At 35.5% G+C, this 23,771-nt stretch overlaps 1 protein-coding gene across 3 annotated transcripts in view; it reads right to left on the bottom strand.

The window, feature by feature from the left end:
• Nucleotides 1–23,771, bottom strand: part of LOC122534914 — a 102,504-nt gene that overhangs the window by 58,462 nt on the left and 20,271 nt on the right. For all 3 annotated transcript variants that reach the window (XM_043665996.1, XM_043665995.1, XM_043665997.1), the window contains exons 2-5: nt 11,524–11,635; nt 7,279–7,466; nt 5,662–6,742; nt 2,117–2,370 (exon numbers count right to left, since the gene is read on the bottom strand). In XM_043665996.1, coding sequence (XP_043521931.1) covers nt 2,117–2,370; nt 5,662–6,742; nt 7,279–7,466; nt 11,524–11,635 — 1,635 coding nt within the window. The remainder of the gene's footprint in view (nt 1–2,116; nt 2,371–5,661; nt 6,743–7,278; nt 7,467–11,523; nt 11,636–23,771) is intronic.

Below are 23,771 nucleotides of genomic sequence, written 5' to 3'. Positions count from 1 at the left end.
ACTACTTCGTCTTTCCATTTTTTTTTTTTTTTTCCCCACGTTCTTAATATAATCCTCAACCCAGAATTTCTTAATGCTATTTGTGTTCAAAGAAATTTCATTTCAAAAGAGATGTTTCAAAGAAATTTCACGAAGAGAAATATTCTAGTTTAAGAAAAAAATTTGTCCCCCGATTTTTGTATCTCTGGTATCATTTTCGGCCCATAATTTTTAATTACACATTTCAATAACTATCTTTAAATAAGTTCCACCAAAGAAGAACATTTCAAAAATTTGTTCACCTTATTCCTCGACTTCCCTCTTCCCTTTCAATACAATTTTCTACCCAGACTTCTTTAATCTCGTTTTCGTTTAACTATCCCGAGAATCCCGATGATTACTTGAAATTATTTCCTAGAAAGAATATTATTCCATGATTTAAGAAAATTCATCCGCGATCCTTCTTCTCGAGCGTGATTAATACCGAGAGGCAGCTTGTAAATCCATTTTTAAAATGAGAATCTTGGCAATAAACCGGAGGAGGAACACGGAGAAAGAGATGAAAGCCGGAGCAACGTTTCCGATATCCGGGATCCGTCCCTTTCGTTTCAAAATGCTCAAACGAACTTCGGAATAAAATTTTATAGCGGTGCTCTTCAGTTTTATGAGGAACGAGCGTCGATACACCTCGCGGACGAGCGAGCAACAACCAAGTAAGTACTTCTGAAACGAAATCGTTGATGTTTTAATACGGACAGGAAGGACTTGTCTCCTGCAGAACGCGGAAACTGTCAATATTTCAACGAGTATCCTGTCGATATTTCATCTCGAGAAATTTCTTTTTCACCGACCTGACAGCTCGTCTTCCGAGGGAAAACGGTATCGTTTCTCTGTTTTACTATTCGTGTTCCTTTAAAAGAGAGAGACAGAGAGCGAGAGAGAGAGAGAGAGAGAGAAGGAGAGGACAGAAAGTAAAAACACGAGAAAAATCTTCGACTCGACGAACTATCAAAATATTATTAAACGGCGAAACGTTATGCTAATTTTACGACACGTCGACGTTGAAAGTATTTTATGTACCTCGCGCGAGTAACGATCCTATAAAATTTGCTTCTGAAAATATTATGAGGATTACACCTGATCGATGGAATAAAATTATAGTAAAATACGAAAATTAAAAATTAAATGAATGAAAGGTAGGAAAACGTCCTAGTTTCTGTTTTGTAGGATTGAAAAAATATTTTAACACTTGATTGATCACGTCGTTATGCGTGCAATGCATACGTGTACTTTGACAAGACAAGTCAAAAACAAAATCAATGGCAAATAGTGAAAATATTTACATACGCAACGCTGAATACGAAGATGAATGTCAATGATAGTGTCTGGTTTATATGATTCACAATGTGCAACAGACGTAAATACAGAATTAATTTCTAAAATATTAAAATATAAATAACTTCTGTTTAAAATGATAATATCTCAATTGTATTTGTTACACTTGAAATACGAAATATTTCCAAATATTGGATATTGAGTAGTTTAATTGTAATCGAATGTCCGTTACCAACCAAGTACATTATACAATAATATCATTTTAATGCAACAGCATAAACGTGATCAATTAAGTATTATATGTAGACTGCGGATATTTATAAATTTACGACTAGTCTGCAGATACTTATTCCGCAATTCATGTGAAATTTCAACGTGCACAGAATGAGCGCAACATTCAAAAATGCATAAAATATCCATGGAAAAAATCCCAATCCATAGTATAAATTTACGTTCACTCGTTGTTTAAAAATATGTTTCCTTCGTCCAACGATCAATAAATTTGTTTTCGTTCAAATTCACCTTTACATCGTAATGTAAATAATATTTTGCTCGCGCAAGATATTTTGTGAAATGAAATAGCAATATAACAAATAGATACTAAATAAATCTGACAATATAAAATATATGAAACAGCAGAGACAAAATACTTCGTTTGGAAAATAAAACATTTCTTTCGTTCGAATTTCAATCTTCGAATTCTCTTCGTACGCAAAAACATATGAATCTACATATGTAAATATCTGCAAACTAATTGTACGGTATTCAAATGACAAGTAAACAAGTTGATAGCATAACTTACCGATACATTTATCGCCGTCCAGTTGAAAACCTTTGTAACACGAACAGACTGGCCTGCCGTCGACTTCTTTGCAAATGTGGTCGCACGAAGCCTCGATGCACGCACCTTCAAAATTCGCTTTGATCTTGCACTTTGGTAGTTGTCCTATCCATTGGCGATTTCTGCAAAGCAGTCTGGTCGTTGTGCTCACCATGTAATATCCAGGAGCACATTCGTAATCGGCTTCCAAGTATTCGTGACCTGGTACCGACGATCTTGAGGGAAACAGCAATGACAAATACTTTTAGAACTTTGCAAAGATAGTGTTATTTTATAATGTCAATTTGTTATTTATTTTAATGGTCAGTGATAACATATAAATATCATGATATTTTAATATATATTACATTAATATTTTTATATAAATATAATATTTATATACTATAGAAGCAGCATATAAATATCATGATATTTTGATATATATTACATTAATATTTTTATATAAATATAATATTTATATACTATATAAATATTATATAGAAGGTTATTATATAAAAGGTATACTATATAAATATTATATAGAAGCAGCATTATTCAGAATGAAGACTGAAGAATTTTCGTTAAATCTCTACTATTTTGAAAAATATTAATACAATATAATTATTAATATAATATATATTAATATAATATACTATTGATAAATATAATATATATTATATAATATATATTAATATAATATATTATTGATAAAATATAAACCCAGAAAGCATATCGCTTCTTTGCGACGAAAATGTGATTTTTCGATTTATTACGATTAGAAAAATTTTGCAGAGATGGCCTTTTATATGGTAAAAAGGAATAATGTTGCTCTCCTTTTACTCAAACTTGAAACGCTACAAGAACGGTGCTTAAAATCTGCATTTTAAAATTTCGTTATTAATAATGAAAGAGTCAGGGCAAATGATAAACCGCCTCATTTTTGATGAACCTAAATAAACTGGATTTTGTTTTCCTCATTACCCCAAAAAGAGCGGGAGGGAAACTTGAAAAGCTCGTAGCCGGGAAAGTAATATACAAGAGAGATTACGTAGCAAACTTTTGTTTGTATTTGGTTGCCATGAAAATTAGTTCCCTGATTAGTTACAAAATACATTATTGATTTTAGAAATTTCTAACTCTTGCTACGTTAACTTCAAAAATTTACACTGCTGGTAGACATACGATTACTAATCAATCCTTTCCAACATGGTGATGTAGAGTCTACACGAAAGAGTTCATGATCCGTTATAAACTCGATATAACGAGACATGTTATAAGTAATACGATATAACAAAAACTACTATTACGAAACTACGAGATGAAGTGAAAATGCGGGAACTATATATTTATCGTAGAAATAAACGAGGAATTTGTAGAATATATTTAAGTAAAACATAAACGCGGAAAAATTTTAGAATAAATAATATAAGTGAAAAATGGCAAAATAAAGGTATTTAAAAGAGCACGAAATAAAATAATAACGAAGGCATCTGTATATACACTTATTTAGAAAAAAAAAAAACTATATTACGGACCGTAAAACAGGTAGATTTAAATCCACGTGATATTCCCTCTCTCTTTGTACCCCGCCATTATTCTTCCAATGTCATTCCTAATATCTTTCCAAACTTTTGACGTTCCCTTACTCCTTTTGATTCAACATTCGCTCGAATCAAGATTTACTCGCCATTACAGTCACTTCTCCCGCTTTCACCGTCTTTTTATATTTTACTACGCTGTCAGGTAATTCCGGCACGTCGAACCATTGAAAAGTTCACAGCCTCCCCTCCCCCGTGATCCGAAACTTTTCTGGTTCTCCTATAATCCCTGGGCTACGAACTTGTCCGAGTAATTCAGTTTTCTGATGAAAAGGGGGGAAATTTCACAAGCGGCAATAGAGGGACACGTTCCCACGGCGTGGCGCAGAGGCGTGTGTTGGATTAAAGCGGCGAGAGAGCCTGCCTTTGAAAAGAACCGTTCGTTCTGGCCGAAAGAAGAAGGTTCGTTTTCAAATGGAACAAACAGCAAGAACAGCAATTATCGACCTTTCGACTAAATTCTCCGAAACCGGCGGGAAAAGAAGACGCGCGTATACATACATACGTAGCGTACGTATTTCCTTGAAGATTTTGTACGAAATGCTCGGGAACGGAACGTTCGTTTCACGTGGCTGATAAGAGCCGCGCGAGGTTCGCGAGTCACGTTTTCCTTTCAACCATCCGAGAAAGTTTCAGCACTTTGAAAAATTGAAAATGTTTGGAAGTTCGTTACGTACTTGCACCCACGCTCAAGAGCATCCAGACACTTGCTCCAGACCTTTGACGAGCAGGTTATAAAGATTCCTTTCAATATGAGAAATTAACGCAGAAGCAAAGAAATAATTAATAAAAGTTTTAGTTTCTTTTAATAGTGAGAAAAAATTTCCTTCTCGTTGTAAAATTACGTACGAAAGCAAAGTATTTCATTTATTTATTGTTACTGCTACGTGTAGCTGTATGTGTACAAATTTATGTTGAACTACTGAAATTTAGAACATTTGATTTTACTTTGTAGTTCACGTTCTTCGTGATATTTAGGGGATTAGCAATAAAATTCAATTCTAAAATTAAGTAATTTAATTGTAAATTGTTACCATCCCCGATAGCTTTACGATACCTATGTTGAGAGTTAAATTGAATTTTGGGAGTCAAATTGATTTAATCTGCAATTTAAAACGAACGTTAATTTTGGATCCTTGAAGTAGTATTATACCGTACTCGTGAATAATAATCAAACTGGGTCAATATTTCAATTTAATTACACGATTGCCACTGTTGTACTAATGTAACAATTATTGTTAATTAATGTGTGTAAAATCAATTTAACAAACGATCCGTTGCAAAGACATTTAGTTAATCAAACCGCGTAGAATCTGTTGTAAATCAATTTAATTATTATTAACTCTCGCTTTCAATATATGTTCAATATGTTATTGATTTTATGCATACGTACACGTGTCCCTTAAACAAACGACGTTGCCAATAACGCATTTAAGCTTTCATTTAAGTTTTCGTTTAAATAAATATTAACAAAGACAGATAAACTATAACAATTTTAAAAAAAGGAACTATAAAACTATACCAAAAGAGAAAAGAAAAATACAACTTTAAATCTAATTTCATTGATCGTTCAAATTATTTCCGGACACACGAAACAAAAATATTAGATTCGCGAAGTCTATATTCTAATTATTTGCTAACCAACAATAACACTAACCATCAACCAAACTCGATCGATCGAATCATATTCACTCAAGTTATTTACTAACTTGAAGAAAAACATCGGATGCAAAAAAAAAAAACCCGCATTAATTATTGCCATTCTTGTTCCTGTTCGGAGCACCGGCGAGCATAATGCGGCGCGCAAGTTTCACAAACGCGTGGAACATTCATCGTCATAAAGGTAGGGAAATCGCATCGGCTGAAACCGGCTACCTGGCCGGCCGACGTTCGAGATGAGCTGAATTATTCATGCTAAAAGCCACTTACTTTACATATTTGATCAGTGCATGCCGGGCGAGGGGCGCCGGCACGAACGTCCCGTTTATGCATGATAAATCCCCTTTCGTATCGTCCTCGTACGCAGCGGTGCTGCTCGCCGTTTCCGCGTCCTTCTTTCCACCAAGTCGGTCCAACTCTGCCCTGTCGATTATAGGTTTCCCATGAAAATGCGATCCGCCGGCTCTCCTCCGCTCGGCGTCCTCTCGCCTCGGTAGCATCGATAGCTTCAAACTCGACGTCATGTACGCGTTGTAATCCTTCAGGGTACGTGCCAGCACCTCGTTCTCCAAATCCAAAATAGGCAGGTCCTCCTCGGTCCGCGAGTAGCCCAACATTTTGTCGGCGTCGTACCTAGAGTTGCCTCTAGGTTTCATCTCGTTCGCGCTACCACCGCTGACACTGCTCTCCTTGCGTTCCGTGTTCCTACGAGTGGATTTCGGCACGGAACTACCAAGGATACGATTCTCCAAGCTAGCTGGGTCCTCCATCTGCGTCCGCGAGATCTCTTTCTCCAGCTGCTTGGAGAACTCTCTCTCGACCGTATCCTCGTACATCTTATAGCGTGAGGTGGTCTGCGAGGTGGACTGTTTCCCGGCCTCGGTGGTTAATTGATCCTGAAGATCGAACGGCGAGGTAACGTCAGAACTGTTCGAGGGAGCGCGGTTGTCCGGCGAGTCGTAGCTGGAGACGTTGTCCTCCGCCACATGGCCATCGATCTTGCCGAGCAGCAACGCGGCTGGCGCATCGTTCATTCTTCTCTTGAACTTGGACGTTCTACGCGACTCGTAATTCTTCTCGCCGTTCTGGCCGGGCCTCTTCCTTCCGCGCTTTCGCTCGCGGTTCTTTCTCCTCCTGCGACGCTCCGCGCGATACCGTCTTGCCGCGCTGTCCTTCGATCTTTTCGCTTGGCCGCCCCCTCGTTTCCCCCTGATCTCGTTCTCGCACACCTCCGGCGTGTTCTCACGCTGTCGATCCACGTCGGAGCTCCTCGAATCTTTGTTCCTGCGACGTTTCTTGCGCGATTTGTCGCTAACGTCTCCCCTTCGGCGGCCGATCGACGTTGACACGGCTGGAACGAGAGTTCACGCGTGAGGAATGTGCCGTTAATTGTCAATTTTGCTTTTGTTAACGTTTAGGTTTAATTTCTTTGGAGTTTGATTCTAGTGATGACATAATATTGGCAGTTTAAATCTAATGAAACGTTTTAATTGTAAATTTCTAAATCGCTTCGCTAGTTACGAAATTAAAATATATACTAATTTATTTACGAAGTAAACATAACACAAAGTTAAGGTTCTCCTCTTTATAATTAAATTTCTTTAAAATTGTTTTAAATTTAAAAAAAAAAAATGTTTATACATGGATGAATGAATGAATTATCGATTTTCTGAATCCTCGGAATCCATTTATTATGCCAAAAACTATATGAATCATGTTAATAATCGTATATAAAGCTGCTGTATAAACTTTCCCCTTTCTGCAGGTAAAGAGAATTTTTCAAGAAATATCACCTGCAGTCTGTTTATTTTTCCATCCTTCATTTATGGCACGCAAGCTACACGATTATACCTGGCTGTGATTTAAAAAGCAAACGTATTTACTCACTGACATTCAAACCAGGCCGAAGCGATGAGTTGGAGGCACCTTCTGGTGGAACGAGGACCTTGTCCCTATTTCCGTCGGCCCGAGGCGCTGTTTCCGCTTCCGTCTCCGGTACCTCTGCCGCGTTTCGAGACGAGAGGGAGCTGCCATCCTCATCGAGCGCCTTTTTACCCTCGAGAGACGCATCCCAGCTAATGGACAACACAGCCAACCGTTCTGCTTTTTTTATCTTTCTCTCTCTTAATACCTTTATGTCTTTCTTTCGCGATAAAATGAAAGACTGTGTACTTGGCAATGCTGGCCCTTCTCCCTTTGGCATGCATAATGTCCTGAATGAATCTCTTTGATATTTCTATTGTAAATGGATGGGATTCTGTGGAATCAGCGGAAAGTGTTTTGATTACGAGGTAATCACCCTGAATCGTTCAGGAATATATTGTGAATTTTTTCTTACAGGTAATTATTAAATGAAGAATTCCATTTTTTCTTTTTTTCTTTTGAGATGTGCAAATGTGACTTTTTTCTTTTGTGAATTTTTCTTACAGGTAATTATTAAATGAAGAATTCCATTTTTTTTCTTTTTTTTTTTTCTTTTGAGATGTGCAAATGTGACTTTAATCTTCGTTTCTTTCAAATCAAATTGTTAAAAAGTATAACAGAATAATTCACCAGTTTCAAAACCTTTGATTGGTCATCACAAAAATGAAACATTCTTATTATAATTTATAAAATAGAAGTGTATTATTTAATTATATGAAATTGGTTTTTATTAAGTAAGAATATAGAATTGGTAGAATATTTTATTAAAATAATAACTATTTTTGTAAATCCGCATGCTACATTTTAAATAATACATTTCCATTTGTAAATCAATGGGTATTCTCCACATCAGATGTTCTAATTTCTTGCAATGATTTTTCTAACAATTCAATTTAAAGAAGAATTTCAATATAAAATTAAAAATCACTTCTATACGTCTTAGAAACATTTCCATTTAATAATTGCCTATGAGAAAAATTCGTAGTATATTTTTGGCCTCCTTCAGTCCAACGTGTAAAACAAATTGAATAAAAGTTTCTATGATGGTGTATAAACGATCAATCGAGCGTTTATATCATAGATATATATCATCATGATCAAAAACAATTCACAAACAGGAATACCCAATACAAGCGGCGAAAAAATCAATTTTTCACTGTGGAATGCACTTTTATTGATGAACTATAACGCTCGAGGGCTTGAAATTTAAATTTAATCAATCAAATTTTTTACACACCGCAAACCACTCGAAGATTACTTTTATCGCTTTCACGAATTTTCTCGTGATTTCAGTAATTTACTTTTTCTTTTTCTTACTATGAATTTGAAAGTAAATTACTGTTATTTAAAATTTGTTATAAAAACTGTTATTTAAAATTTTTTAAAAGTAATCGTCCCTCTTCTACACATATATCGCGATGTGGAAGACATCTTGTATGATCAGACTGACAATTTCTTTTTTTTCATTATACCTCTTAGAGCATCTTACATCATATATAATATTACACGCGACAAGCATACTCCACCAAAAAAAACACGTTTTACCACGTTAATCGCAGAAGATTAACAAAACAGATCAAACTTATTGTTAAATCAAGTTTTGCTTGTAAAATTGTACAAAATATTTAATAATATACGCACTATTTATTACAATCACATTTTTCTCATAAACTATTCTGTTATTAAAAATACTATATTTTTTATAATTACGAGTTAATAAAATATATATATATATACGAATTACAAAAATTCGTCTTCTTCCATGAAGCGAATCTAGATTAATCTCGCTAGGATGTACAAAAATCTCAATTATCATTTCAACAGAGAATGGTAATCAAACGATCTGATTGCATGCATAATTTCATACAAAACCACCGCGCGCGCTCTCAAAGAGTCAGAGCCATTCCAACTATCGTAATAACGACAAACGAACTGTAACCACGGTCGTTAAACATTCCACCAATTCTAATAAATGAAAATACCGCGAAAAGTTGGAATTCCTTTGGCAACAGTAAGAGACACGCGCGCGCGCGCGATTCCATCGTCCTGGGACCTTTTAGCCTCGGTAATTATAAGTCGTGCTGGCGTGTAATTGAGACGGACGTTCAACAGTGTGTGTGCGCGCGCGCGCGCGCTTTAGCCGAGGATTTCCACCACTACGGTTCGACTGTGTTACGTATCAATTAGAAAGTTCGAGTGTGTAATACCGGCGGTAATACGACCGCCCTTATTTCGTCTGCCATCGTAATTATCGGTTCTCCAGAGTCTGTTTGATCCTCGATGCCCACTCGGTAGACTAGGAACTTTGCGGTCCTCCGCCTCGACAACGATTTCCGGCGACGCGTTCGATCAGCAAGTTTATTGAATTCGCCGAGAGCGACTTGTTGCCAGGGTAACAAGAAACGTGAGACATCGTTCTCTACTTTTCCGCTGTTTCTCCCGTTTCTTTTTCCTTTTCACTTTTCTTTTCTTTTTTTTTTTTTTTCTTTCTTTTTTTTTTATGGTGGAGTAGCTTGTCGGTGTTAATTTTGAAATTTGCGGGGAAGAGAAGTTGAGCAGTACGCGAAAAGAAGTCACATTTTCTATCCTTTACTTCCTACTTGGTACACTTTCTAATTGAAATGCCGTCTGTTAATTAATATTAAGACATTAATTCTTAATAACAAAACTTTGTCAATTGTTTGAACAGTTTTTAAAAAGTGTCATCTTCGATCCTAATAGATTCTTTTCATTTTTACGACATGTATAGGATACTTTGTCTCTTTTACTCACAATGAAAATTATATTTATACAGGTTTCTCTTTTAGAGTGGAGGAAAGAAAATGAATGTCATGAAAATGGGACAAATGAAACGGAAGTTATTCGATTAATGTGTAACATGAAAGAAAACCGGGCAAACCACCAAATACACCATTATAAATTTCATATATTTTGAATGTGATCGTTACACTGCACACTTTTATGCAAATTTACATATATTTTTGCGAACGTAAGAAAAAAATGAATTAAACTGCGATTTGTTTTATCCATTTAAAAAAGATAATCAGATAATTCTATAAATAGAGAAGATGAAAAGTTAGCTGAAAAGTCTGTACATTACCAGAATTAGATAATCTACAGAAATAGATACCCTGCAACTACCCTACTTTCGAAAGGTTTAATGTCAAAGAGCTATAACACATGCGACCTTGAGAATATATCTGAAGACAAACTGTCTGGACTCGTAGCTAGGCGACCGCAAAAGATTGCGAGGCCGATTCTTTGAAATGATAATCGATCTGTCACGGTATTGTTAAAGATGGATCTCATCGTACTAAAGTTGAAAGGACGACAATCTATTCTCTTGGTAAGAAACTTCTAGCAAACAGGAATTAAAATATTTCGAATTAAGTCTGAATAAATGATTGAAATATTTCTATTTTTTAAGTCTAAAGTTCTAATATTTCTGAATTAAGTCTAAAAATAGATGTGTGTGTCGAAAATATTTCTGACGGTGGTGTATCGAAATGAAATTGTTTGAAAGGAATTTTAATATTAGTAATCAGCTGGAAAGTGTGTTCACTTGAATTGTTCAATTGACACTGCTCTGCAAACATAGCAGTCGACCTTGGTAATTAACGATCCAATTCGCTCATTAACTCTGGTGTCACAGGCACGCGTTACACATTCCAGAGGGAGATAGAGCCAATAATGGACCATGAAATTTACATAAATCACTGTGAATCCTTACATAAAAGAACATCGTTTTCGAGGAAACGTTTCCCAAGTTTTTTAACACAGAGTGTTACTTTGCAAAAATAATAATTTAAAAAAGAAAGAAGAACAGTTCCGACGAACTCTCGTTGAAAAAACTGTTTCAGAAAAACATTTTTCGTTACGTATAAATACGAAATAATAATTTCAAAAAAAAAAAAAAAAAAAGAGAACGACGCTCGATGTTGAAAATTCTTATGAAAAGAGCCTTTTCAGAAAAAAATCATTCTCTGTAATCTCGCAGCACAAAGTGCCACTCTACGAGACGACAATTCAAACAAAAAAAAAAACAAAAAAAAAAGGGAAAAGTGTATCTCTAACAGTGTCCAAACGATTGTTCGTCAATTTCATCGATCAAGCCCGATCGATGTCCTGCTTCGATTTCCTCGCAGCACAAAGCTGCTCGATAACCAGCACGTTCGATCGAACGGCATCAAATATGCATAAAGCACTTACACATACGACTGGTCCGCATCGTCAGCCTGCAGTTCGTCGCGCAGATCACCTATTTTCCTCGCGTCATCCCTGCTGCCCAACTGTTCCCGCGGATCCGCGTTCTGGCAGCGTCCTGGAAACACAAAAATCGCGTCGCGTTAATTTTACATCGAATGTAACGTCGTGACGAATTCGAAACAAACAAACAAACAAACAGGAAATAGCCACGGAAAGAGACGGAGACTGTTTTCTAAACTTAGAACTCTTTCAAATGAAGCTAAAAAAAAACAGTTGATTTGAGATCGCAAAGGTTATTCAGAAGATAATGATCAGGATAAGACTCGTGAATTTCAGTAGCTCTAACCTCCCTTAATTTAAGGGGTCGAATATTTCGTCATACCAAGAAAACTATCTTACTGCTAATTATGACATAATTTGTCACAACGATATACACTCTGACTGAATATTGTGTTTTGGCTTTATATGTGTGAATGTATGATATGTATGATGTGTGTCGTGTCTGGTGTGTTGTCTTTTGTTTTAAGACTCCGGAGGAGTCAGTCTTGGAGAAGAAATGATGTAATAATATAGATACAGAGAGAGAGAGAGAGTGAGAGAGAAACGAGTAATCAAAAGTATCAGCGTTATAAACTAACTTGTATTTGTTCAAATATATATTATAGTATTATTTCATTCTATGATCCACTCACAGATATGACGATATTTTATTCCGTCGTCACAAAGTGGACTATATCGTCATTTTATGGAAATAACTATCCGATGCAAATGTAGCTACAGGTAACCTTTCTACATTTTATGTAGATAGGCTCCTACAAAACAGCGTGTTGCGTGAAATTGTTTTCCCAACATCGGAAAAATTATGCAACTAAGAGGTGACGTATTCCCGGAAAATCCGAAAGCAACCAATATTCTTGTACACACGGTCTAGAATTACACGCGCCATTGGTAACAAACGTTCTCTGCCAAACGAACGATTGTGTCTTTCGGCCGAAGCAGAAGAAGAAGAAGAAGAAGAAGAAAGACGAAGAAACGGGAAGGCACACGCGATACGACGTGCTCGTGACTGAACAGAAGCGAAACAGAGGCGTGAGAGTTTCCATTTCCTGGCTGGCGGGAAGTTTCGCCTGGACGAGGAGCAAAGTTTTCTCAGTTCTAGCCCTTGGAACCTCTCTTTGGTTCTGCTCGAACTCCGGCAAGCCGGAAGTCAATAGGACCCTCGCCACTTTGAAATACCGTGGAAAAGTACTTGCATACGCCCCCTTCCCCCTCTTATCCCTCCCTTAGCCGCGGCATCGCTCGCAAAAGCCAGCTTTTCAGAGCGATATTGAACTTTTTATCGCGTCGAACGAGGGCCATGAAAGGTTAAAGGGAGAGCCAGACAGGAAACAAAGCGGGGGCACTCGCGATAGTCGTTCCCCCCTGCTATACTACGCGGAGATCGTTGATCGGAAAACCTGCGTTTCACGGACCAACCCGTGGAATTTGCTTCTCATTTCGAAGGTTACGATCGCAGCTTCCTGATGGCGCGTGCACCTTTAAAACAAAACCTGGCAGGAATAATGGGAATATCGGGAAAACAATTTTGGGTAGGTGAATAGCAAGGTTCATAAAAACGACCAAGTCGTATCGTTAACGACGTTAACGATACGGCTATTAAATCCGTCAGTATAATGTGTTCGAACAAATAAAGCCAACGAATCGGATAGCAGAATTACGACTGCTTTCGATAAAATTACGTCGAGTTTTGTTGAGATGAGGAGTACAGTTAGGTAGATTTTATTAGATTCGTCGTTTCGCCAATTATAATCAATTGAATCGGTTAATATAATGGTAGCCAAAGACAATTTGCCAATTATCTGTCACCCTACATCTATTGCTTTTGAGTATAATCTCGTTTTATAAAATTGTGTTAGGAAAGTGAAATTTCTACATGTGACCCTAATTTTTACGTCTACGTAAACTACGTATACATATGTATGACACACGTTCTAGATTGGCAGATCTAGTGTCACTACAATTTATGTTCATCTATGCACGATAAAATTAATTTTCACAATTCTTCTCACGAGATATTTTGCAGTATAATAACATAAAATATTCTATACAACGCAGATAATGCATTCGTAAAAAGTTTCCATAAATTTCCGAATCATTTCAAGAACAAGTTATAATAATAAATGTGAAATAATTTTCGGTATGTTCAAAAGATACTTAATTAGTAAAAGCAACAATCTATGTCAAATAACCGTTGTCGTAACTGCGACAATCGCGATAATACTACGATTAAAATCACTGGCCTAACAAATTCCGCAACTAGACAACACGATGGGAAATAATGGTGAACATAGCAGATTATATTCGCCAAGAACCATCAGTTAAGGAAATAGGCAAGGGACAACTCGTGAGATCGCTCCCAGCAAGACTACGGTCGCATGGGATTACACTTGACACGACCCTGGACTCATTGAACCACGACCAACATGATTCCGTGTCCCAAATCCTCGACGGGACTTTATAAAATGAGAGAAGATTCTAGTGGTTTGGAATCATGTCGTGCTTGATCCCGTAGGTCCATCGTGTCCAGTCTAATTTCGAGATCTCCAAAATTCATATGTGAATTATCTCCGTACTGGATGATGCATTACGGTAGAAATGGAAATTATTAATGTTTCCTTTAATTTCAATTTTGAGAACTTTTCATTTTTAAAATTAGAGTAACTTCTAATGATTAATAGCAATTTTACTTTAAAATTAAATGATATAGCTTCTAATTTATCACTGCGGACGTTTGCGCAATTTTTTGAGGAAATTTAAGGATAATAAAACCCACAGATATGCAAATACATATAAAATATTTTTAAAAAGTGCATATTATAATATTTAAAAGATGAAGCAAATTTCTGTTTAAATTCCATTTAGGTACATTTATGTTCATAAAACTACATAGTAGTCTGATTATTATTTATAACTATCTGGAGACTTTAATCGTTTTGTACAAATTAATGTTAAGTCATGGGATCATTTAAATTATCTATTAAAAATCACAAGGATAATATGTAGTATTATACATTCGTATTAATTATTTCTAATCTAAACTTGTAACTAAAAAATTTAAGTATCTGAACATAAAGAGTTCGTCAACTATGTAGTTTTATTGTTACAAATATCAATTTAATTAATCTGATCCAATCATAATACACTCTAGTGAATTATAAATAATGAAATCATTGCAGTTTCATAATTAAAAAATACAGTTATTTTTTTCTTAATAAGCAAGTATCCAGATATTTTTAAACGACAATGTACTATAAATTATTGTATTGCTCTTACTATCTCTTACTAACTAGCCATTGAGTTCACAACGTGGCTTTATTCGGCCAAAGGTACAGACCTGCACTTTTATCTTTTGTAACGATAGCATTACACGTTGGCAAAGTTACACAGCTTTAGAATCATAAATCGACATGACCTGACTGGCTATTGCCCTTTCGTGTCCCTCTCTCAGTTTCAGGATTTGTTCTATCATACCGTTTACATATTTGTTTTGCGTGTCTGTCTTCCAAAAAATTTATTTTCTTTTCGAATTTGACTCCGTGATTAATTCGATGAAAAAAAAAAAACACGAAGGCACGCGAAAATAATATATTGCTGAAGTTACTATCGTCAATTGAAATAAATCGCAGAACATTAAATTTATTATATACGATAGAGAAAAATACTTTTTTTCATTTTTATATGCGTACTATGACACTTTTTTCTCTTTTTAATTAAACCATATACGTTGATGGCAATGCTATTTGTATACTATATATATAACTTGATTAAAGAGCCTGTTAGTTTTTCAAAAAATATCTACGTTTTTCAACTATTTTATTACACTATTTAATTTTTCTGCCTTCTATATTTCTTTTTTATTGAAAAGAAAATGAGGATTTATTTTGAATATATATTTTTAACTATCCTATCTCTAACTAATAAAAAAATTAACAATTCATTATATCGCTACTCCAATTTTTCTTTCACACAACTCTCTTTAACAATAAATCCCTTTAAAACGTTTAACCTGTCGTTAGCTGAAACGAAATGCAAATAAAAATTTTAATCGTTTCTCCTATTACTATGAAAAGTTGCCACTATTTCAAAATCGATCGAGCTGATAGTGAATGTTAAATAGTTTAAATAACATCGAATTCACTGGCTAAAATTCGATTGTCCAAACGTCAAATCTAGCCCCTCGAGAAATAAAAGTTTGATAGCGGCCATAATGATCGTGTGATTCGATGGTCCACGTCTACGTCTTTTGCCCTGGTAAGAGACGTAACAGAGAACGTTATGAACGTCTGATAAAGTTATGAATTACGATGCATTGGCGTTCGAAGCTCGTCGAAGTCGTTCGTAAGGACAGGTCAATTGCTGGCACTAACTCATTCTAACGGAGACCGCGTACCATTCCCGCTGCCAATTCTACGTGAAGCGGAAATATAATGGCATCGATCTGATTCGGATCCTCGATGAGCACGGCCTCGTGCGTGGCAAACGAAACAGTTGCGAAACTGTTCAAAAATGAATTTGGAATGGATGAATCACGGGCGCACCAGCGTGAAATTTATTACGGATACATTTGTAAAGATAGAGTTGCTGTGGGAGAGATTGAAGAGAGAGTGAAATGCAAATGGATATATTCAGATCTTTGCTGGAGGTTTTAAATAGAGATCAGTTAGTTTAATGACGTGTATGTTGATTCATGGTTTTTAACACGTTCACTGCCGCACGAAAATTCAGACGTGGAACGGACCATTTAAAATTTTTTTATAAAATTTATTACATCGCTATCATCTACGGTCAATATCTGTACTTTTGTTGTAATATGTTTTTATTACTACATCTCATTTCGGCAAGTTTTAGCAATGTGACTTGGAAATTGACATGGTTTTGACGATAAATACTCTACGGAAAAGAAGAACGCGTGCATATTAAACGTAGTTAAATTATTTTTACTAAAATTTACTCTGGCAATAATAATAACAGTAATAAAAACAAAATTTTGTACGCTTTCTAATAATTATACACACGCTAGACTTCATGACCTTTTTATATTATCCAGTATAAACATAATCATTTTCTTGGAATCTGTGTGAAATTAATGTGTGAAAAGCGTTAAAAATCCCCGTTTTTCCTTACGTGTTTGAGATTTGGCACACGCACAGACGGTACGTGTCGAGGAAAATTGTTTCCTCGAGTAGAAGGTACACGTGCATACGGCGTTCCTAACAAAAGGGCATCAAAAGAGATGACGCTGCCACGGCAAAGGCGTTGTGAAAGAGATGAAACGTGTCACGCTTCGCGGCACATCGAGAAATTCGTCTGAGATCATCGGTTTATATAAAACCCCATTGACAAAGCAGCGTTTATACACAAGTATCAGGTCAACGCGCGACGACCGCAATTTTCAGTTTCACACCCAGAGCCTCAGAGACACTGTATATTAAGCAAATCCATCTCGTGCAAGTGATGAAATGCTCGCTTCTTCTCGCGGTTTTTGCACGTGGGAGTTAATCCCTCCCCCGTACGCGGCGAAAGGAATCTCGACAAACACATTTCACACCGCCGCGAAATAAAAAAAAAAAAAAAAAACAAACACACGAGATGTAAAAACAAATGGTTTCCGACCATTTGCTCGGTGTAATTCAACTCTTATTTGAGTTACGTTCCAAAGCTATTTTGTGAACGTCTAACATTCTGCAACTCCAACTGTTTCTGATTGTCGACTTTGATACGAAATTTCTTCAACAATTCTCTGCAACAAGATGATGTACCTATGTCGGAATAATTATGTTTATTTAATTAGAATTCTCATGTGAACTTTGGAACTTATATCGTAAATCGTTCAAAGTTAATAGTTGCATGGTATAAATATTTGTATAATTGATTATATAAATTTTTGACATGATCCTCACGTATTTATGAAACATGAGTTTGTCTTTTCAGTATTTACAGAAGTATTTTGAAATAAAGATAAGAGATAATAAATTTGGAATAATTATTTTGTTAGCTTTAAAATAATGTATATTTTCTTCAAAATAACACAGGCGAACGTTAATTTTATTTTTGTGCTAGGATCAAATGAATTGTTCTCGAATAATTTTCTCTTAACTTCTATTAATAAAGTGATATCAATTGGAATTTTGAATTTAATTATATTACATACGTTGAATTATTTTGTTACATAATAGTATTTCTTTTCAGAAATATTTTAATTTTAATCACACATAAATAACACAGTAGAAACTAGCATTGATACAATAAAATCAAAGATTATTTGAACTATTATATAAATACTTATTTAAATGCAAAGCAAGTAATTTTTCGAAATCATTTTTCTATTCAAATAAAGCGGCGCGTTAAGATAACCTCTAGTTAAATAAAATAATGTACAATTTTATTTGTATAATGCCCAAGCTTGATTAAATGTCATTTCACGTAAAAAGAAATAAACATGTCCCGCGTTCTCTTCATAACACAAAATAAATTAACAGTTTCACTTTGCGTTATTCTCCTTCCACAGACTATCGATCACAAAGGGTAAAATATCACGATGCAGTACGTATTTTTAAGTAATTTGATTAAGCTATTAATTTAATTTATATTATGGATCAGCATAATGTACAGTTTGCTACGTTTAACGTGATATATAATAAATAAAATTATACTGATATTGGACTATATGGATACTGCATCAGAGAGATAGAATAATTTAACCTATCCTATACTTATTATTATATAAACATGATTATTTTTCACTCATTTAAAGGTGATTTCACTCATTTCTGATAATTAATAATTAATATACCTACTGAATATTCTCTACTCTTATAGGCAATGAATTTAAATAATTGAAGTAATTATCAAAAATTCAAGACCATTATTATTTCTCCCAATATTTCAATTTCTAGCTTTTAACGCTAGAATTATTGTCGATTTAAGTATAAAGCTTGTATCAAAGAAACAAAATTGCAGTAAATTTACAATACCACAAAGAATTTTCATGCAATGAAAATGATGACCAGCTTCTATTCTTGAGTTTTCTAAAAAAAAAAAAAGAGAAAAAAAAAGAACACTCTTATAAAATTTTTGTGGAACAACGCGAAAACTCAATGCATGAGAAACTGTTCAAACGTTAATGTATAATGCATTCGAAATACACAGAAATCAAACTCTAAGCCAAAGCTACGGGAGTGAACGAGAGTGGAATTCCATTCAAAGGAATGTTTCGCAATTTTGAGAGACAGAGTGATCGTGAGATGCATCGCAACTGGAATGATGAACCAAACGTTTATTTACACGTAAAAAGTTACTCTATTGCATCGAGAAAGTTTCTAATTGATTTTGCGGAGCGTTGGTGACTCCAATACGTTCCAATCTCGAATTACTAAACTCGAAAATAACATTGTGGATGGATTTAAACTATTTTATTTGAAGTAACTTCTTCCCCGTCGATTATTATTGCAACGTATATATTAAAATCCTTTCATATTTATATCTATCTTTTTATTGTTTTTTTCAAGTCTTTCATTAGTGTTCGTTGAAATTTTATATTGATTTTAGAAATATTTGCATCACGAGAATCATAGTATTTGTGTGTATAAATTGTTAAACGTGGATTAAATATAGACATAAATATGATAATAAATTTAAAGAAAAAAAACAATTTTCTCAGAAAAGATCAATTTTCAAAAAATGATCGTCCCAATTTCGTTTTAATATGTTTACAAACACATTTTATATATATAGTATATCTATTTATCTCCAAATTACTCATCATTCAAAGGGTATTACCAAAATCACTCGTTCACTTTCCAAGCCACGTTTAACCAAGACTGCGTATAACTCTCGTACGTAAAGGATAGCTTTCAAAGGATGCTCTCCATTTCCCAATTAATCGGATGTCATTAGCTGGAAACGTTTGGCAATTCGATAATTCAAAGAATACTTGAAACTTCCTAGAAATATAATTTCAAATAACCCTAATGAATATTAATAAATTTTTGGCTTGGTGGATTTCAAAATTCTGGTTTGACACATTATCGTGAATATTTAAATACAAAATATTGAGTAAGATTTATACGATTTCGCGTGAGTATTTTCTTCACAGTTTCAAGAAATTCGCGTTCGAAACTTAATATTGGACTTATTTGATGCACTGCATGTTTAATAAGTTTCAAAATTGAATTTTCCCAAGAATGTGATCTTCTTTTGTTTTGAGAATTTTCGATCACAAAAATACATTCGTATTTTTAAACATTTATAATTTATGATACTGATAAGGGCTTAAATTCAAAGTTGCACGCCTCTTATTTAAGTAATATATTCTTGGTTTTCATTTTATTTTAAACCACAGACTTTCCTCACTTTAATTATACCAGAAATTGTATTTCTAAACATCCACAATTTAAGATATTGACAATATCATAAATTCAGAGTTGTATATTTTGTTACGATTGCAGTGTATGTTTAAAGTCGTAATTTAAAATATTGATAAATATTTAAATTCAAAATTCTATGTTCCTTAGATCATTTTACTATTTTTCCGATGTTCCACAAAGTGCTCACTGACTTCAATTACATCGCAAATGCATTTCCAAATTCACTATTTGTAGTTTTAAAATATCGATAAAAAGTTGTATACTCGTACGTCCCTTGATATCGCGCAGTGTTGCGAGAATCGAAATTCTCCAATAGCCACGTTTAATCTTTCGGTAATTCCATCCGCGTCGGGGAAAAAAGAAACAGCGACGAAAACAAAAGGAATTTCGTCAGCTCGTACGTTTCCCTTACTTCTCATTTACTCTCAAAGTCGTAGATTAGCCGGCAGGGTCGCAAACTAAGCAAAGAAACACACGCCATTCCATACTTTACTCAGGCTCGCGAGAGCGAGTTCCGGAGCGCTTAAAACGCTTCTGAAAACGCCGAGGTAAGATTTCCTGTTCTGCCTTTCGCGTGCGCCCTTCCTCACCCTCCTTTCCTTTTTGCCGGCTTACCTGAGCTTAAGACGTTCCGCGCCGCGGACTCAAGGAAACCGTGAATACCAAAATTATTCTTCGTTGCAGCGTGCCGCGTCGTCGTGAAACACACCAACACCTCCGCAATGAAAACCTCAAACGACCGGCCAAGACCCGGTAAATGCCCTCGAAGAAGAGACTTAACTTCGGCCTCGGTTGCGCTTATAACCTTTTTTTCTTTAAACCAAGGGGGATGAGCAAGTTACTACGCAACTTCCAGCGACAGCTTATTTCCCGGAAGTTTGAAACCGGAGGGTTAAAAGATTTATTAAAACCATTTTACGTTGAGAGGTTTTCTCTTTTTCCTTTCAACGCGTTCGTTGCGTAACACGCAATAACTGACCTAATCTATCTGTGTCACGTAACGCCTAATGTCTAACATTTCTTTTTTTTTTTTTTTGTTATTTGTTTAATAATTGTTCAATACTCGCTTATCCCTTATTCAATTATCCCTCAATTTTCGTTTTACTCTTCACCTTACTTTACTCTGCATCTGTTTGTCTTTCCGAAATGAAATTTACCGCGGAATAGCGAAACAGAAATAAAAAAACTCACGGCACGAAAAAAACGCTCGGAACGATAACAAAAACACGTCACGTAAATCTAATTCAGAAGCCAAATAGAACTCTGATACTATTAATTTATCAAACTAGCGTCAAATCAACGACAACCAACGCCAATACTGCCAACGCTTTTACCGTGGCGGAGTAATTGGATAAAAAAATAAAACCACGTCGATTTCACTGTCCACGTTTAGTTAACGCGATAACGAGCCCGCCAAACACCTAATAAATTGCAAAATAAAACCAAACCGAAAAAAAATATTTATAAAGCTCTCGAGTCTTCAATTAGAGCCAATACTCCACCTCCCTCGACCTATCCACCAATTTCCACCAATTTACCCTTCAACGGGAAATCGCAAACACTCTCGTCCTCCTAAAATCTTTCCAACTATTTACGCAAGAAAAAGGAGGATTGCCTCCCTCCCCCCCCGCCCAGTCAGTCTGTAAAGAGAAACTTATCAACGGGTCCGATAATAAAAATCTCTGGGAGTTCGAGCTCGAGAGGATCGAGATTCGGCTGAGATTCGTAGAAGTGTGCCGAAGGAAAACGGTAACGCATCCACCGAGTTAATTTCACTGGGTTGGAGGAAGGGGCGAGGCGTCTTTCTCTCTCTCTCTCGGCGAAGTTGCAAGTATCTGCCGGCCGAAAGTACAGACCTCCCCGCATCCGCAACACTTGCCACGGTTTACTTGATTTAAGAGGCCCGGGGTTCGTTAGCCAAACACGTAATTAAGGCCGAAACGGAGATACTTTCGGGGCGGCGGTGAGACTGGAGGAGGAAATCGATTCCCTCCGGCGAACGCATTCGTACGCAGCTGCGATCCAGTTCCAGATTTTATGGAATGTTTGCGCCACCGATGGACGGGGGAGAGTTTCAGTCTATCGGAAGCGCCAACTTTCCAGGGAAGTTCGCCTAGATTTTCGAGAACAATTACGGGCCGCGCCAGTCGTTCGGCCGATCGTTCTCTCGCGTCGACCTTTAACCCTTTCATCCCCTGACGCGGGAAGTCGAGAAACACAAGTGGAAACTTTCCTTTGACTTTAGTTTAGTAGCAAATGTTGATAATCGTTTTGCATTTTTATTCGAACGAAATTTCAGTGAATGAATCTTATACTGGATGAATCATCTAACGTGGTCTCGTTGAATTGTCCTGTTATGGATTAATAATAATGTCTAGTAAGGTCATCGATTTTATGTAACTGAACGTTAAAATTTTTAAATGCCTATTAAACTGACATTGAAACGGGTTTCAGAGAGTATCAGAAATGTTGAAAGATATTATTTAAAAAAGCAATTGCTATCAATCGGTTCATCAATCAGTAAAGTAATTTAACATGATCATATTAGATAGTTTACTTGTATATCTTTCAAATATAGATTACATTTAAACCAGCCATAATCTTCTACCATATCAACTTCAAAGTAACGAAAGAAATGTTATAACAAAATGGGCTCCTATAATTTTATTATAAAAGTGTCCAACTAATTACTAACTATTATTATTATTAACAATAATGGTCTCCATTAGTTGAACATTAGAACTAGCAAACTGAACTGTCAAAATGACCAATTTATAATTTTTTAGAGCAGTTTCGCGGATTTACAATATTACGTTTCCACAAATTTGAATGATTTTTGTGAAATACGCGAAAAGGAGCTCGTGTTTGTTATCTTATTCCTATTATTCCTGCATTTCTATTTCTCCGATACAATTTTTATAACTTCACAGTTCTAGTGAAAGAAAAGATTGCGAAAACATTGTGGCTTTCAAAATGAAAGGCCAGAAGGGATTAATCATTTTCTGATTATACGATAATACGTGGACGGTGAAGGTTCAGCGGGGAGGAAAGATGAAAAGATTGGTAAGTGAAAGGACAGCGGAGAATTTATTGACCGTATATACCCTTTACTCTCAGTTTAATAAAGAGAGTGTCTTTGTACTGGCTGAGATTTAGGGAAATGAAAAAGAAACGCGAGATTTTCAACAGATGGAACGAGATTCGAAGCCCTGATTATTGTAAAAACGATTCTCCAGGGGCTTCTTGCGTTTTAACGGCGAAATGAAATTTCGTATCTATTCTATCTATTCCCGCGGGGGGCTGCTTTTTAAAAATTCAGCACACCGCGTTCGCCCGATATCTTTTTATTTTATAACATCGAGCCACATTCGTGGCACGTTTCATAGCCGAGATTCAATAAAGATACGTCCGATTTGTAATAAACCTTAATTTTAACTCTATCTTTGTAAAACCGTGGATTCTAAACGATCAAATATATCAACGTTTTACGTCACGCGCGTCCCATTTATATTATCCGTTATTGGCAACATATTGAGAAAATACGTTGACCGTGAAAACGTATAGTTTTGAGAACAGTGAGAAAAGATCGAGCGAGATAATAAGATACGAGATATATTGCTAGAATGAAGATTCTTAATATCAGGCGAAGATCTTTCACGCCTTTCTTGAGTAAAATTTTTTATTTTCTATATATATATATATATATATATATTTTTTTTAAGAGAAAAGAAAATTTTTTATTTTATATATATATATATTTTTAAGAGAAAAGAAATCTATCTTTCTAAAAACATAATCGTGCAATGAGAAACTCACACAACAATC

This window comes from Frieseomelitta varia, unplaced genomic scaffold, assembly GCF_011392965.1.
Source record: "Frieseomelitta varia isolate USP_RPSP 00005682 unplaced genomic scaffold, Fvar_1.2 scaffold_648, whole genome shotgun sequence".
NCBI lineage: Eukaryota > Metazoa > Arthropoda > Insecta > Hymenoptera > Apidae > Frieseomelitta > Frieseomelitta varia.
This window is presented reverse-complemented; position numbering and strand designations above follow the sequence as displayed.